Here is an 18,116-nt window from a genome sequence, read left to right as displayed (position 1 = left end):
ATTGCGCATGGTATACATCGCTGTTTCCCTTGGCTGGAAGGTCCTGCTCCTCCTCACAAGTCGACAGGTTATCGGGGATCCCGCCCGAATGCCTTCGTCACTTCGCCGTCATGCCGGAGGCAGAAATATGCTCGTTTATCGCGCGTCTCGTGGCCACATTTCCTGATCCTCCCATTCCATCTACGGCCGCCCGGAATTCCGGTGGCCACCTCCACGTCGTAGCAATGTCACGGGGACCTTGGTCATCACGTGAGCTGCCCGGTCCAGATATTTCTCGTCAGGAAAGGGGGGGAGGGGGTTCGTTTTGGTGAAGCATCCGAGGGGCAGACCCCTGGTCGCACTACTTCCTGACGATGGAGGCGGAAGGTCATCTAGGGGGCGAAGGGGGGGCGAAGGACGACGCGCCCATCGCAGGGGGGCGCCCTCGGGAGTGAAAGGAAACCAAGGCCTGCCCCACCCCGCCCCCCACTGCCCCCGGGGAGGCGGCTGCGTCTTCAGCGCGTCCCCCAAGTCCTTGGCAAGAGGCGAGGCTATATAAGACTGCGTCCCACCCGGGTGTGACACAGCCACCGGCCAGCCTCCACTCATCCACTTGCTGCACTGCACCGGCAACCAACCACCACCGCCATGTTGCTTGTCGCGGTGAGTACCGGGTGCGGAGCCCCCCTTTGCTGCGGTCTCCCATGGTCACTATGGATTTTCGTCGCCTGCATGCCGTCAGCATGGGAATCTTCGCTTAGTTTCAGTGACAGGGAATATTACGCGTCAGGGCTTCTTGACCGGAGATATTTCGCCCACTCTCCAACCGAGTCCCGCCTTTTCTGTGTTCACCTCTCATATGTATCCAACGTACCGCTCCCTCCCTCGCCATCTAGCCATGGGTCTTCGGAACTAGCAACCAATGGAGGACTAATATTTTTTGCATCTACAAATAGTTATCCTTCGCGGGTACAGCAAGAATATAGGAGCCTTCGTCGCGGTCATACCGTGGGATTCGAGATAATTGCCAATTATGAGGCATTGGTCTGTCTGTGTTTATGTGAAGACGTGTGTTGGATTTATTTGAAATTTGGCAGTAGCTGCAATCTTAGGTGTGGTTTCTTGATTTTGGGATGGTTACCTGAAACAAAAAGAGCAAAAAGAATGCGTAGAGGCTATTATTCCTTTGTTTTTACTCTTGATTATGTGTTGAAGTGTTTGGAGTTTGCCGTTACGGTCGCTATCGTAATGGCAGCTAGACCATAAAGCACTTTCATTTCATTTGAATTATTTTGATTTATCTCACTCGCTCGTAGGCTGAAAAAACTCGGATTGTACCAGATAACCACATATGCTGCCTTATCAAGAATAAAGTATTTGTTAACGCTGGTGATGATTTACTCTATTTGTATTATGTGAAATTTAATGCAAGAAATGAACAATTCAATTACACTTCCATTTTTCACCGTCATTTAAATATTTATGTGAATATATTTTTTAGAATTGCGAGAGAATATCTTTCATACATAAAAAGGGAAACAAAAATTCAGTTAGTGGCAAAATCGAAAACGTCAGTAGCTATTTATGTTGCTGACATTAGCGGAGGAAAAGGGTCCTCTAACCATGCAGACACTTCTTAGTTTTTCGTAATAATTCGATTAGCCCGATTCACGTAAATGTCAAAGTTGTTGACAGCTCCTTTATTTTAATAATAGCTGTCATTACCCTAATTGGTTGACTTGTTATTTGATTACACATGGTATTCATCAGCGCTAAAATTCGATTAAAAGCCCTAATTTCACGAACGATAAATATATCGATGAGAAATAGGAAGGAATGTACGACCCATCTATTTGCAGCTGACGTGATGCGGTAAAAAAAGCGCCGGAAATAATGTGTTCTCAGGGACACGCCTTTCACGACGACCGCGCGATTGATGGAAAGTTACTAAGCGCTGGGCAGCCACGCATGACACGCGTGTCAGTCCACCCGTTTGATTAGCTTTTAAGGCTGAGATCTTAATGGCTCGGATACACTCGTGCCGGGAATTTAATATTCATGTAACTAGACCATTTACTGCTCAATAAGCGTGCTTTCCCCTACATTACTTGCTTGGCGCAGGGGAAAGTATGCTTCGATCACATTCTCCATCTGCATGACCTTCAATGCGGAAGGCAAAACTAATTACGTCAAATATTTTCGTCGACTCTCTTTCTCGTACTCATTTTCTTAAAATATTTAAGATTTTTTTAACATGTGATTGCGTATTTAATTTGCTATTTTTCATTTTTTAAATGTAATTTTGCCGTCTCGGCACCATAAGTCTCGGTCAAAGGTTGTTCCGTTGAAAGAATGCCGTTTCATGGCCAATTGCATTCCATCCCCTCCATGACCAGAGAGCAAAAAGTTCCTGGAATGCACTTAGAAGTCAACCTTGATTGAAATAAATACGATTTTGCGAATTTTTACCGCATTGTATATTGTCTTCGGCGCATGCAAGAAATAATAGTTACACTCTTCAGTTATCGGACGACTAAACTTGCATTTTTGTTGAAAGGTATTGTTGCTATCACGTGTTGGAGTCACTCCATCCAAAAATCCATTCGCTAGCAGAGCAGGGAATGTGGTAGTTATGTAAAATGGAATTATTGTTGCCAGTGTCTCTTCGAGTGTTTGGCACGTATCGGGATATAACCGCCATTCGATTGCGTAGACGCATGTGACGAAATATCTCAGTACTTCCAACAGAATGATCTATCGTTAGTAAAGTCACACTAATTGAGCAACCAAAGCGAGTGAAATACTTTTTTTTAGCTTTTTAGTTTTAATTTACTAATTTAAAAGTAAGAGTATTCGTTGAGACTATTTCAATGGTTCGACATACTGCATGGAATTATAAATCAATTACTCACAAGTATAATTTTTTTATTTTATGAGTTTCCGTTATGGAAAAACGTTTAAGCAAAGACTTATAATCGCATTCAACTAATTGTAATAATTTTGGATCGAATGACTTCACATGTACTCTAGGTCATGAGCAAGGTTAAACTATTTTTGCCATTTTATCAGACTTCGAGTTATTGAGACTTGGCATTTGAAATAATAGCTATGGAAATTTATTCCAAATGCATTCTAATGATAAAATGAAGCCTGTGATGCATAGAAAAATAGCGAGATTGATTCCTTCCAGCTTACTATTCAGCTTCAAGTTTTAACACAGAATACAATGGTGGTAGATCCCTCTAAGTATATATACTAGGTCAGAGAAGAATTCCGTGTCCATTATTTTGTCAATAATAATCTTTGGCTGAAAGCGCAAAATGGATTATTTGATCTTAAAGATAATTGAAATTTTCATGATAGAATTCAAGCTAATAATAACATGCTCCATTTGCGTGTTTTAGATCGCCGCTAGTAGAAAAACAAAAGCGATAGCGTTAATATTACTCATCGTTATTCAAATTATAAAGTCCAACTCACACAATTTTATAAAATAATTCTCTCCTCTTGTTTGAACCTGGACTCAATCGTTTTTAAAGATTATTCTTTTATGACAATTAGGCACACTGGTACTCAGCAAAACGATGGATGCTAATCGTGTGTCAGATATAGCCAGGATCTTGAAGTTAATAGTCGATTCGTGCATGCGCTGTTGAACTTACTCGATGTGGAGAGGTGCTTAGTGGTCCGCTTCACAGGACGGCCATGAGGCTTCGACGAGGCGTGGACTCCGGTCAAGAAAGTGAAGAAAGGATTGCAGCGTCTGAATTAAATGACGCATGTGAACGCTAATGTGAGATCCCAAGTAATAACGCCGACAATCAGCTTTCCCTTGAATTAATAAAACAAATCTAGGCTGAAAGTACAAGATGGATAACTTGATCTAAAAAAATATTGAACTTTTAATGTCAGAATTAAAACTAACTATCACACGATGGAGAATTCAGTCTACGCCTGTTAAATAATTCTAGGTTTTCTCGCTGATTTATCTCTGAAATATCATTTCATTCCGATGCGCTTAAATTTCGGTTCGGGAGCTCCTAATTTTTAAAGTACTAATACAATTCAACACGAAGTTCTTTCACTCTTGTATTTAGTCAAAGATGTTCATGTCAATGCAAGAAGCTGTGGATAATTTATCTAATTTATTTATTTTGTCTGAGTATAATCTGTGGTCCATTTTATTTTAACCTGTAAATTTTGATATTACATCGCTCTTTTCCGCTCACACCTTCACATACGATCAATTAGATGTGTATTAGTTTTTTTAATTAATGTGCAAATTTATGAAAAAAAACGAAGTAGTTTTTCTCCATCTAGGATTAAATATCTTAATATTTTTTCTTCTTTTTTCCTGCCACAATTTATTCACTTCCTGAAAAGCACTTCAGTTATTAAATCAGAGCGAGGCTGATATAAAAAGTCTTTTTCTTCTTTAAAACTATTATTTAATACTTAAATTAACTTCATTGCTCCACATTACATTGAATGTTGTTGGATGTCATTACGAATCCCGCAATGACTTTTACGCCAGGCTACGGCCCTAAATGTTTTTGATGACAAGTGCGGAGTGAAATATATGATGATGATAAATTCGGCTTTACCTTTTCGAAGATGTTCTGAATAGCATAAAAAATAAAGTTTAGGTCTTCTAATCACGTGGAAATTTGTTGCAGCATGCTTATTTTTGTAAAACCAGATGAGTGTGAGCTGTCTGACTAGCTGTATGCCGTATATGCTTATCCTTAAGAAGTTATTAGCATTTGTTAGCTATTTCTCTTCGTTAGTAAATTTATGCGATAGGATTAGATGTCAATAAATGATATATCATATTTCTATCGGTGAGTTCGTTTAAAAAACTTTAATTTAACATTTTCGTCATCTTTTAATCATGAGCACTCAACTATGTGTTAGGAATGATCTCAATATCAATTGCGCAACTTATTTATTGCTTTCTAGCAAATAATATCATATTATGTAGTTTCATAAAATGAATTAAGTTGCAATAAAATTTCAAATATTTATATTAAACCATAAATTATCAGTCAAAAATGTTTGCACATTTATTGGAAGCCCTCGCAAGAAGTTTACTCAAAATTTCGCAACCTTGGGATAGGCCGTCGCCTCGTCACCACTCTTTGGCATAAGCCAATAATACGGAAAAGATGAAGGTAGCATGCACCCTTTAGAGCTGATGCACTCATTTGAAAGTAAACTTATGACATTTTCTTATTCTGTCCTCGTAACCTTACTTAAATTGAATCAAATCCAAATATTTGACCAAGCAAGACACTTGTTCATGGAAACACTTCATAAAAAAAACCAACGCATCACGCCCCTCACGCATTTATATTTTTTTAAATACGCCAACCTATCCAGGATATACTTTTCACTATTTAGTTTTTAAATGGACTGCAAGGTTGATTCAAGTTTGATTGCGTATTACAAAAGTATATTCTGCAATGATTTCAACACGTGACTGCCTAATGTCATAGTTTCCCTCCAGCGATGTTGAGTGCTTTGAGAAGATGTCACCCAGTCGCACTGTTGTTGAATTTTAGTTCCCAGGGCAACTGCTCTGGCGACATCACCGGACGTTGTCTCACCTTAAGTCAGTCATGCGGGGACGTGGAAAAGCGGCACTTAATGGCACGAAACACTCCTCGCAATGACACACGGCGGATGGTTCAAAAAGGAATAGCGGGTTGCGACACTAATAACATCTATTTCGTGAAATTCTTTTTCCCTTTTTTGAAAATAAACTCGAGTGGAAGTACCATTTTTCTGCGCAGAATTTCATAAAATACCAATCGATTTGATAGAAGCCGCTTAGTCACGCTCTGAGATTTACTCATTTCAATATTTTTAAATGATGGCTTCGTCCAGCGAGTGATGAAATAACCATCTTCATCCCTGTTAGAGGGCTATTTTAAAGTATATTCACGAAATTACTTCATATTTCTTCAAGCAAATTAGTCCCCATTCATTTTCGCTACCTCTCTATTGTCGATAACATCTTTGTACACTTGCCCCCGGTGTAAATATTCGAGTGAAAAATATGTTTTCTCTGGAAATGAACCAACCGCACTGCTAAATCCTTGCATTAGAATTTCATTGGAAGGAGATATTGTGCAGGTCAAATGATATTCTCGGTTTGAGTGAATACACATTTCTTTGAGGGTGCTTTCCTGTTTCTCGACATTGATATGGATGAAGAAAATCGATTTTCGTCCGTCTCCTTTAATGACGATACTTCTGCATATAGAACCCTTTCGGTCATCTATAAAAGCATTTTTACTATAGCTAATGGATTAACTACTATGTACTTACACATCCTATTCCCTAGCACACTGGAATACTCGTCACTGCTGCTCGTCACCTCATTAGCAGATTACCTCCTATTATCACCACCAATAAACCTGATTTCCTCTTCAAATTAATTTTAATGACAAACCACAATTCAATTCATCAACACCAAGCATGAAATTCCCCATGGTAAAATCATTTGGCCCAGCCGGAACTCAAACCTGGATCTCTGAATTTCCGATCAGGCATGCTAACAGTTGTCTGTGATTTTCGTTGAAGGAAGTGGTTACTTAACTGGTAGCATCCCTTAACAATTTTCATATCCGTGTTCAAGTTCCGGCTAGACCATATGTTTTTTGTGCTAATATCCTTAGTGTATATATCTCAATATATTTCTGGGTCCAACAGGAACGATAAAATAAGAGAGATATTTCGCCGAACGGATAGATATAAGAATTTATTTCTCCCCTGATAAAAACAAGGCTTTAACAAATGCTAGGCAGAGGTTTGTTGTAGCTTATCTCCATAGAACGTTTTTTATTTAAATTTACTATAATTTAATTTATTTATATTAGCTGGAATTATAAAACACCCTGCCAAACAGCTATTAAGACAGCATGCGGGATATTATCTAGATATAGATAACTGGGCACCGGTGCGGGTTGCTTCGCAAAAATTCACTCGTTTTATGAAGTACTTTATGCCGGCCTCGGTGGCGCCGGGGTAAAGTCCACGACTGCTAACTTAGAGGTCGCGGGTTCGAATCCCGCCTGGGTGGATTGATCACCATCCAGGACATGGATGTTTGTGACTGTCAATCAAGTTAATTGTAAGAGAGGACAATGCTGTCCTAAATTCGCTTGAAAAATAAAGACTATTATAAGACTATTATTACTTTGGTGACTGCGCACAAAGTACTTCATAAAGTCAGCTACTCCGGCTAAGGTCACTCGTTAGATGAAGTACTATGGTGGACTGCGGGCACAGTCACTCGGTACATGCAGAACTTGTCCATGAACCATGTCCTTGAACCATTTCTCTTATCCTCCTACAGGCTTTGCCGTTGGCGCTGTTGTGCGTCGCCTCCGCACAGTACACCCAGAACACCACACCTGTGCCCATCCTGAAGCAGATCAACCGACACAACGAGGACGGCTCATACAGCTATGGCTACGAGGCTGCCGACGGCTCTTTCCGCATCGAGACCAAGCACCCGACTGGCGAAGTGTACGGCAAGTACGGCTACGTCGACGATGTCGGACGCGTCCGAGAGGTCGAGTACGGTGCAAGCCGACGCGGCTTCGAGCCCACAGGGACCGACATCTCCGTCCCACCTCCAACACTCCACCAGAACTCTGCCGGCGGCGTTGACTACGAAGACGACGGACAGTACAGGGAGGACCCGAGGGTATACTACCAGGACCAGGACTCTAACTCTGTGTCCGGCGGCGTCTACTCGGGACAGTCCCGCTTTGACAACTTCGGCAGCTTCGGTGGCTCTTCTAGGCCTGCAGCACAGAGGCCAGCACAGAGGCCCGCGCCGAGGCCTGCGCCTATTCCAGTGGCCCGCGCCGATCCGGCTCCCGCCCCCAGGAGGCCCGTGGACCCATCTCTCTTCAGGGGCCATCCCGCCACCAACTTCGATGTGAACACTGGATCCTACTCAGTCAGCTACTCCGGTTAAGGAGGTCACGTTGAGGTGATGATGACATTGGATTGTAGAATTGGTGCTCAAACGATAATATATGTAAATTTTTATGATCCTTTTGAACGGTCGGGTTAGTAATGGTGATAAATGAGTCCCAATTTCACTCACTTGCCGATGAAGATGATCAAATATCGACATGCCAGTACAAGCTCATGGCTGAAAGCATCCCCTTTCCTGTGGTAAACTGGACGCTTCATATTGAGCCATTGAGAGACCAGTTCTTCAGAAATCATCGAAGTTTTATTTTTATATGTTGCCTTTTCATACTTATTTTGTTTTGCATGACTCGTGCTATTAAATTTATTTTATATTACTTATCGAAATAGCATGGTATGACTTTTGTAATAAAATACAAATAAAGCCTTGACTTTATGGCTGTAAAACGATATTTTCATTTTATACTGCAAGTCGAAAACCACCAAGTTCAACCTATTATCCAATTTTTTAAAATTAGTGTCGATATTCTAGGCCTTAGGCGGTTTCATGTGGTATTATGGGTAAAATGTTGACAGCTCTTCTACATATATACTCACGCCAATATTTTTCGAGTCTTAAAGTTTTCCTTCAATGTTTTGGGCAATCTTGCTTCGGCTTATTACCTTGTCAGATAAGAAAGAATGAATTATCCCATTAGGTTATTGGCGCAGGAATGATTTGAATTATTAGCTAAGAAGGAAATTATGTTTCAACATTACAGTGACGATGCTGAATTAGAGATTCACAAAATGGTGAGTCATGTTTTATTAGAAAAATTGATAGAAACCCATTGTAGAACTATCCCCCCTTGTTTCCTTTTCATATATCGAGATATTACGTTGTATATTCCATTGTCGCTCACATTTCAACTCACTTTTAGGGATCTAGATACGAATTTAAGCAAATTTTTCTACTCTCAATTTTGGGAAAATTCTCTTATTGTCCTCTTAAATGCTTGTGCCTTTAATCATACCAAACGATTAGCTAACACCAAATTATCGAGATGAACGCTCTCTATCTCTCTTCCTTTCTTTTTTTTTGGTGACTGATTTTCTTTCCTATTGGTCCACTTGATCTTCAGCATAGGCCTTCACATCCAAATTTCCAAAAATTTTCCCAAAGTAAATGAAACCATCGCTCTGTTACATTCCCCGTTTCTCTGCATATCACCATTCCCAAATAAAATATTGGTCAATTTATATGTAAGGAGATAAAGGTAAGTATGAAAGCAATCATGTGTAGTAAAAAATCATGTATAATATAAATACATATGTAAAGTATTAATACGTAGTGTCAAGCAGTAATAAAAGAGGTATCTATCTTTTTTCTTGGTAATTACTACATTTTTTCGCTGTGAAATATTTCTTCTTAGATTTCTTCCTTTGATACCCGCTTTGTATTAGCTTTTTTTTGTAACGTCATGATCGTTGCCCGGGAAAGTAAGGATTTCTTTTGCGTTAGCACTTTAACTTGTGGAGTAAGATCTCCACCTTTACCATTTAATTTATAAGTAATGACAATTTTATATCCAATAAATTTGATGGTTAATTGTAATTAGAATGTTTCAAAATGTGACTTTAAAGATATATAATTATCTTAATAAGATAATGAAGGATAAATATCTATCGTAATTGTAGTTATTAATAAAACAGCTCAAGGTTTATTTTCAGTCCTTATTCTGATTGCGACAATGTTTTATGTATAAATGGGTCCGACTATATTTCTCTGTCCGTTTTTACTGGAGTTTTTCACCAGGAAAGTAAAAAAACATGAGTAGTTTACTCATATTAAAAATTTATGATATTTTTCCACCCTTTGTTTTTGTGCTCAAATAGGATAGAATATTTGAATTTTTACCGTTCTTGACTAAAGATAATTTTGATAAGATAATCTTGATAATAAGATAATCTTGATAATTTTCATTGTCCAGCCTTTTTGTGGAATGCTCATTTAATTCTTGAGATTATTAGCACTTAGCTCATGAGAAGTCTTTCAAAAAGGAAGAATTGTTTTTTACATTATGGTATTCTGAAAGCTACGTCCTTGTGGTTCGTGGTTACCCACCGAATTTCCAGTAAATTATTTATCATCAAAAAATGTGCATAAAAGGAGTTACGAAATTGAATTACATTCAAATTTCATGTGAAGGCACAAACGATCCCTTTTCTTTACTCCGAGTTATTCTCTTCTTTTGCTGTGCATTACAAGAATATACGTAAATTAGAGAATACTGTAAGCAATTGAAAATATTCTTATTTGCTCCTAGTATTGTGAAATGGATTTAGTGATTTAGTGGAAAATATTTTATGCTACGTACTTGTATGCAACGCTAGTGCGAATTTTATGCTCTGTATGTTATGAGATAGTTAGATATATTTACGCGATGTATCATAAGTTATAAAAGTTTGTTGGTAGTATTTTTTTCTTGCATTGATATCCCTCGGGCTATGTATGAATAATTGAGGAGACTTCAACAGGCGATTTGAAGGTAATATGCTGATACAATGACACTATGCTTCTATACGGCAGATACGCATCCGAAAGTTCCTCCTTAATCTATGAACGCCACTACACTCTACCTACCTCTACCTTTTATGTGAGAATATAACCCGCGTGCACCTTGGTCCTGGGTGAAATGTATCCTCACTGATCAAAATCCTCCTTCGCATTAAATCTCTAGCGTCTGAATGAAATTGGCGACCGGCACCTATAGGAAGTCTGTTAAAACCCGACTTTTCAATTAAACTACTCAATATAGTTAACAATGGAAACTTTATATCCCTAATATTATGCATTAATTGCCTTTGATTGACCCTGGAACATTACTCTTTGGAAATTTCGTTGAACGAAAGATTGCTTTATAATCAATATACGATTTTGAGAAAAAGTAGTCACATTCCCCATTCGAAAAGGTTTGCATTTGGCAGTCTTATATACTATCATATTATCAGCCTTTTATTGTATGGCTGACTTCATTTATAATGTGAAAAACTTTTTCAAGGCGCAAAGTTCTTCATTAGTTAAAGTATTTTCTTTATTTCGTTTGGAATCTGAGTATTTGTACCAAGTAATATGGCTAGAGATAGATGAAAGAAACCTCTGAGATTACTCTGTTGCTCTTACACACTTTATAGTTAACCAATTTCTTAATTGCAATTATTGCCTTTTTATTAGCTCTCATTGTTATTTGAGCAACTGAGACTTGACTCGATTGCTCTTTCCCACGTGGCTTCTGCCGCAGAAAAAAATTCATCAATTGGCAACGGACGCCATTCCCCTCTTAAGGCTGAGACACGGGACACTTATAACTCATCTATGTAAAATGAAACCCATTTCCGACCGCAGACTGACGGACTGACCGATTCATACAAATGTTAGGGGTGAACAAGACGAGATACGACAAAAAGTCATGGAATCCACCCGCTCTAAAAACGTCTAAAACCCTAGGAAATATTGTCGAAACAATAGATTTTCAATCTATGACAGTGTTTCTTTATGAATCTATGACGTGTCTCTATGCCTCTGCTTGGAGGGATTTGGGAGTAAAAAAAATCGATTTTTCATAGATTTAATTTTTCGAATCTAGGCCACGTGATAGGCCGAGATACCAATTTTCAGACCGATCGCAGCACTTGGCAGACTGACGATGAAAGGCCTCGGGCCATTTCCGGGGGATCTGGGGGGGAGGAGGGGGGGCGGCACAGCGCTCCCAGTAAGCGTTTGCGGATTCACTTAATAACGCTCCCAGCATGAGGAGCGAAGCGTTTCGTGGAAATGATTCCGATTAAGCAGTTTCCAAATGGAACAAAAATAATTTCAAGAAGTTAGATTTTGTTTTAAACTAGTAACCTGAAACGAAAAATGAAACTGTCCTTACTGTAGTGATGCCCTTCTTGAGAAAATTTCCAATCGGATTCCGAGTAATTTTGGGTTGACCTCCAAATTTTGTCTCATGTTGCATACATTATTTTGGCGATTTTCCCATCCGTCCGGAAATCAGCACGTAATAGGCACCCTGCCCTTGTATGTATGTGAAAAGTATGGACTCTCAATAACGCCGCTGACGATAGGTTGGTGATATATACCTGCACATTAATTTCGCCAATCAATCACAACCTTGAAATATGGACATCGAGCGGAAATCCGACTTATGCATTTGCTCACTTCCCCTTCCGCAGTTTTTCATCGTCTTATATGCTTAATTTATTCGGGAAACGGTTACGCGGATGCATTCATCACTTGAATGGAGCTTCCTGATTATTTTCATAGCTTGCTACCATCAGTGTCGCAGCAAGGAATTAAGTCTAGGGGGTTTTTACCCGCAATTAATACAGAAGGATCTGGGGGGTATGGGATACCCACCAGGGTAAGAGGGAGGTGCGGTAGCCATCCCCCAGAAAATTTTTCATATAAATGGTGCAATATGGCGAGTTTTACGGCTGTGTGAATATTTTGATGTTTTGTTTGTGAGTCATCCGTCCCCCTAGTACTAATTGCAAAATTTGTCACATTAAAATATTTTTATAAAACAAATTTCTCTGAGCTACGGAGGGGGGAGTTTTATCCCCCAAAAACCCCCCTCATTGCACCTCTGCCTACTACATCAGTGAACGCATCAGGCAGAAATGTGAAACAATGAAGTCATTGTTGTCATAATGAATGCTTCATTTGTGTGTGATTAGTCATAATTTTTAGGAATCGTTAATGGTGAGGAGACTCTTATCCTTGAGTTTCTGCCTAAACATTTTCTAAGATATGAAATATGCAATGCAGGGAAAATTCTTCTATGATGACAGGACTGTTTCCCTTTCCGGTTTATCTATTTTATTTAATTTTTAAATTAAAAGCCGAACCCTTTCGCCAGGCTTAAAATTTTTTTTTGCTGAAATGTACGAATTTTGCCCACTTATACATATACCGTCACGTTGAAAGAATGATTTTCACTGGAATAGTTTCTTTAGCGACGAAAATGCACTACTCCAGTTTGTAGTGATTGCAATGAAACGATGCATCTTAAGTGAAAACCAGATTTAGTTTATGGTAATTTTTTCCTCTTAATTTATCCCTATTTATTTTCCTGATACTCAAATAATTTTGGAGATTGTGTTAGCCTAATAGATACTGATCGAAAATTTCACACTCAAATGCTGGGCCGAAGCCTTTCGATACCCCAAGAGTAATTCCTCACAGTCCGAGGTTGCGAACGGTATGAAACTGGCCTTACTGCTATGAATAGATGAGAGTCACATGCCTCTGGCCGAGTTCGAGGTTAACTCTAGCCTCACCTATGCCAATCAGCTAAATACAGCAAATGCAGGATATGGCCTTACTACTGCTAAGCAAAAGCATTATTATGTTTTAGATTAACGAACTATATCCCTGCTTGCTTATATTAAGCTAATGTAAAAATAGTGCAAGCCTCTCATAAACGACTGACCATAGATCCTGCAATTCATAGCCATTTTTAAGAAAAATATCACGGTAGCATAAAATACAATGTTGACCATTGATAAATCGCGCATAAAATGCCTTTTATAGACTCTTTTCAATATCTGTATGTAATTTAAGCTTAAATACATCACACAGGGTATATATCTATGAAAGATATTTTTTTACGGAACCATGTTTAGTCTTGATTTGAGTGGTTTGATTCACTCACGAGTAATTAGTATAAATTATTTTCTGTATCACTGATTTCATTTTGGGGTTTTACATATTATGATAATAGCTGTGAAAATATCGCATACCTTTTCCATGAATGTATACAATTCATATTATGTCCGAATAATCGACACATCGGATTTCGTGATTCAGAGTGAGTAAACAGAGAGGCCATAACGGAGGGTAAATAACTTGTTATCGATAAAATTCCCGAGACGAATGCAATTTTTAGCTGAACCCAAGATATCTGGTTGCTATTGTTACTTAATCAACCCGAAAAGCAATATAATCTACATTATTGAAGAAAACCATTGGAATTTAATAAAAAGTTTTCAAGTATTGTTCTTCATGTATTATGATGTGTTATTTGATCCGTAAATCAATAATCCGGGTGTGCAGAAAGAAATAGAGGGAAACCCGGGCCTCAATGGGAGGTAATTGGGGAGGAAATTATAAACGCTGCAAACGCTACAGACTTACAAAAGAAATATTAATTCGATAACTCAGAATTATTTTCTATTTCTTTCATTTCTATCATTATGATTCTATTATTGTGATCAATATTTTTCCCTCTAGTCCTTGCAGTTGGCCATCAGCCTTTGCAGGAAACTAATTATTGAAAAATTGTAAATCAAAAGAAAAATGAAAAAAATATCAAAAAAATAAAACTGTTGCAAAAGCAGAAAATCTGAAAAAAAATACCTAAATTCGAGACAAAAAAAATGAAAAAATAAGATTCAACAAAAAATAGTTTAACTGTCAAAAATTCAAGAAAAAAAGGTGTTTTTGGAAAATAATGTATTTTCGTCCAATCGTACAATTCCCGACCTCCGATGTCGGTTAGATTTAATCTTCTTAGTTTTAGTGTGCATTGCGCTTGCTCACTGGCAGCCTGTCCTTCTCGTTTTCCTTCACTAACACTGGAAAGGTAACACTTGTCCCTTCACACTTGTTGTGCCATTTGTCCCCTTGGTGCGGTTTTTCGCACATAAAATTCCGCTGTAGAGGTGGTATAAGATTCATCGGTAGCTGGACCATCACCGGATATACATTCCGGGCGAAATTTGATCGGATGAGATGAGATAAGGAGGAGATTATGTTAGGTGTCAAAATGATCCATAGCCGTCCTTCTAGGTATAAAATCCTTTACAAAAATTTCTACGGATAATTGGGAGATTCTCTTTTTATACTATCGTAGTTATTATGAGCAATGTCGCGAAATTTCAGAAGAAACAGGATGGAAAATGAGAGATAAATTTCATTTTGCACATGGTATAAAGATCAAAATGACCCATCCCGTCCTGCTGGTGCTAATTCATTTACGCATTCTTTAAATACTTCCTAACCTTCTCTCATGGGCCGTCAGGCAATATATCAAGTTTTCCGCGTTATCTCATATGCAACAGGACCTAATGTACGGAAATGGAATGAATCATTGTATTTATCATTACGATTTGGCGCAAAAAAACAGGAGCCAGCTATTTACCCCACTATTACTTGCTTTTCGCCACCTTGAAGTGCCGTGATATTGGAATGCGTGATTTACATTTAAGCTGAATTTCTCAAAAAAGGATGAGTTTCGTTGTTGAATACCGAGCAGCCAATGCATGGCGAATAAAACTAAACTTTTCGAAGTCCTCGGTAGCCGTCTGAATAACGAGGGAAAAATCTGAGAGTGTTTTTAGATTGCACTCTAGGTGATCTTCCTCTGAAAAAGATAACAATCAAACATCTATATTCAGTACGGTGCGCTTAATGCCGGATTAGGAATAGGAGCATTACGTGAAGGGTCTGAATATTAGAGGTACCCCTGTAGAGGAGAAATCCTTGAGAAATGGTGGAAAAGAAATTATATATATTTCCTAACCTCGCACGATTAGAAAAAAAAGTGTAACCTGCCCCATTGAGAGTGCTCGTTTGCATAGAGTTTTAAGCTGTGGAGACAATATTACATTAAATCATACAGTTGTTCTGTGCACGGCTAGCATCTCAAATAATTCTTGGAATTCTAAACTCGTCACTTTTTCATGGTTGTGTCAAATATTTCTTTGTTTCCATTGAAATTTCATTTATCTGTGAAGTCGTTGTAAAATTTGTAATGTGTTGGATAAATTATATGGAAAATCGTGATTCATTTAGTCATTCTTTTTAATTAAAAAACACGAGATTTTGGTTGAAATGAGGTATAAATATCATTTGTAATAAATTTAATGAACTGATAAAATTCTCGAAGCCAGATAAAAAATATTTTTGAGATATTTCGGAGAATAACTTACAAATATCAAAAAAATAAATTTTGCACTAGCTAAATGACCAATCAAAAGCAACTTTCGTACCCAGGTATCAAAAGCTGAAATAAAGGAGTTTTCTAGAAAATTCGTAAATATTGGGGATTGTATGCAGGAAATATAGTACTTACAAGGGGAGACCACGTACCTTGCTCCGCCTTTTTCAATGCCGTATGGCATACGGAATGGTGAACGCATCTCTGAACTGGTAGTGGTTCCGTTGAATGGGCCTTAGTTTGGCTGTAATTAATCAATTTTCATGCGGTACTTTTCACAAGTCGTATATAGTCCCAAATATCGCACCCCTCACCAAACTGGTCAGGTGGGGTAGTGGTAGCGTATGTGACTCCCTCCTTGGGGGCCAGGATTCGGGGCTTCGTCATGGAAATATATTTTGCTGTCCTCATTGTGATCATACAGCGTCAAGTTTTTCATTAATTTTAATTGCAGCAAGCATAGACATGAGACAATTAATTAATTACAGCCAAACTATGGCCCATTCAACGGAACCACTACTAGTTCAGAGATGTGTTCAATATTCCGAAGGCCATAAAAATACGGCATTGAAAAAGGCGGAGCAAGGTACGTGGTCTCCCCTTGTTAGTATGATAATATGCAAGTCGTAGAACTTAACTTTTTTCAGTAAAAAGTAATGTAATAAATTAAAATATAACAAATATGTTCAAAATAGATGTGAAAGTTTTGGCTTTCCTCTTTTTACTCGAGGTAATTTCATTAGACCGCTCTAACAGCATCATCTTCTCAATGATATAGTATTGAGGATTTGAATTCTCAAATGAGGAATCAAAGTTGAAATTTGAATTTAAAACGTTAATTAACTTCCGAAAATATTTTTAGCGAATGGTACGAAGAAAAAATTACCAAATCCATGTAGAGAATTAGGGTAGAATAGAGGTAGCTATTTTGTAAGAGGCGTTCAAGCTAGTTAAAGTTAAGAAGAGCATATAATTTATGCTTATCTCATAACGACTCAAAAAAGTTCAAAAGTGGAAGTGAAACTAAAAAACATTCCATAATCTATATTTTAAAATAAAAAGTAATACTCATTTTTGCAGCACGCTTCAGATATTGATGACAAAACAACTGTATTTTATGCAAGCATTATTGCATATCCTATGGTAAATATAAAAATACTTTTGGTGAAGTCATCGAGGGGATAGAGCAGAAAATCTCTCCGAAAAATGTAATATCACCGTAGAAGAGGGTAATCGGAATCTTTAATCATTATGCGCTGCATTTTTTAGGTTATGAGTATGGAGAGACTGCGTGATAAGACGATACTTGGCCGAGCAACACGAGTAGGTAATGTCCAGTCATCAGATAATGGCACGGTGAAATGAAATTCAGGAAAATGGTGTAATCTTTCTATAGTTTGAGCTCCTCGGTCAGCTTCCCGCGCTTTGCATCAGGAAACATTCATCGCAGGTCGGAAGATATTCACCTGGGGATTCCTGTATTCGGCTGAGAAGTCGTGTTCCTCTCTGAGAACTTAGGAATTTTCCTGGATATTCAAGAACCTGCAAGGGTACTCTGGAGCCTGCATGGGTATTCAGAAGCATCCCTTGGTATAATACATTTGTCGCACTCCTATGTGTGGAACGGCACCAAACCTATGACCAACACTGAAACACCAATTTTAAAATATCAATCTTATGTCGAAAAATGGAAAAGTAAGAAAAGGGAATCGAGTTGGTGTGGCGGCTAGAGTGTTGGCTTCCCACCCGGTGGGCTCGGGTTCAAATCCCGGCGGAGGCAGAGAATTTTCAGAGACTGCCCGATCCCTGCTTGAATGTTGTGTGTAGAACATTTCAAGCGCAACACTCCGTCCGTCGGATGGGACGTTAAGCCATGGTCCCCTTGGCGCCTTTCGTTAAGAGCAGGCTAATGCCGACGCCGGGTGTCCCTCCACCCTTCTTTATATACCCCATCCCTCATGGCGCAAATGACCTCAGCTGTCGGTCGCCTCCTCCAAATACCATACCACCAAAGTAAGCAAAGTTATCCTAATTCTGATTTGATTCTAATTATGAAGGGTACCTTTCTTCTCGAGCATTAAATTTCACGGAAATAAAATTTGCAACAAAAGTTAACAACATCAACGCAACATCTATCCTCGGAAGCAATTAATCAGAGCAATAAGACCCATCCTATGATTCCGGATTACCATTCCAATCTTT

The 18,116-nt window shown here is 38.6% G+C and overlaps 1 protein-coding gene across 1 annotated transcript; it reads left to right on the top strand.

Annotated features, from left to right (window-relative positions):
- Nucleotides 1-531: 531 nt before the first annotated feature.
- LOC124171098 (pupal cuticle protein 27) lies at nt 532-8,376 on the top strand. Its single transcript, XM_046550241.1, has 2 exons — nt 532-642; nt 7,340-8,376. The coding sequence occupies exons 1-2, from the start codon at nt 628-630 to the stop codon at nt 7,967-7,969; spliced, it is 645 nt and encodes a 214-aa protein (XP_046406197.1). The 5' UTR covers nt 532-627; the 3' UTR covers nt 7,970-8,376.
- Nucleotides 8,377-18,116: the final 9,740 nt, after the last annotated feature.

The sequence above is a fragment of the Ischnura elegans genome, chromosome X (genome assembly GCF_921293095.1).
Source record: "Ischnura elegans chromosome X, ioIscEleg1.1, whole genome shotgun sequence".
Lineage (NCBI taxonomy): Eukaryota > Metazoa > Arthropoda > Insecta > Odonata > Coenagrionidae > Ischnura > Ischnura elegans.
The sequence above is the reverse complement of the archived record's forward strand: the minus strand, read 5'-3'. Positions and strand labels throughout refer to the sequence as shown.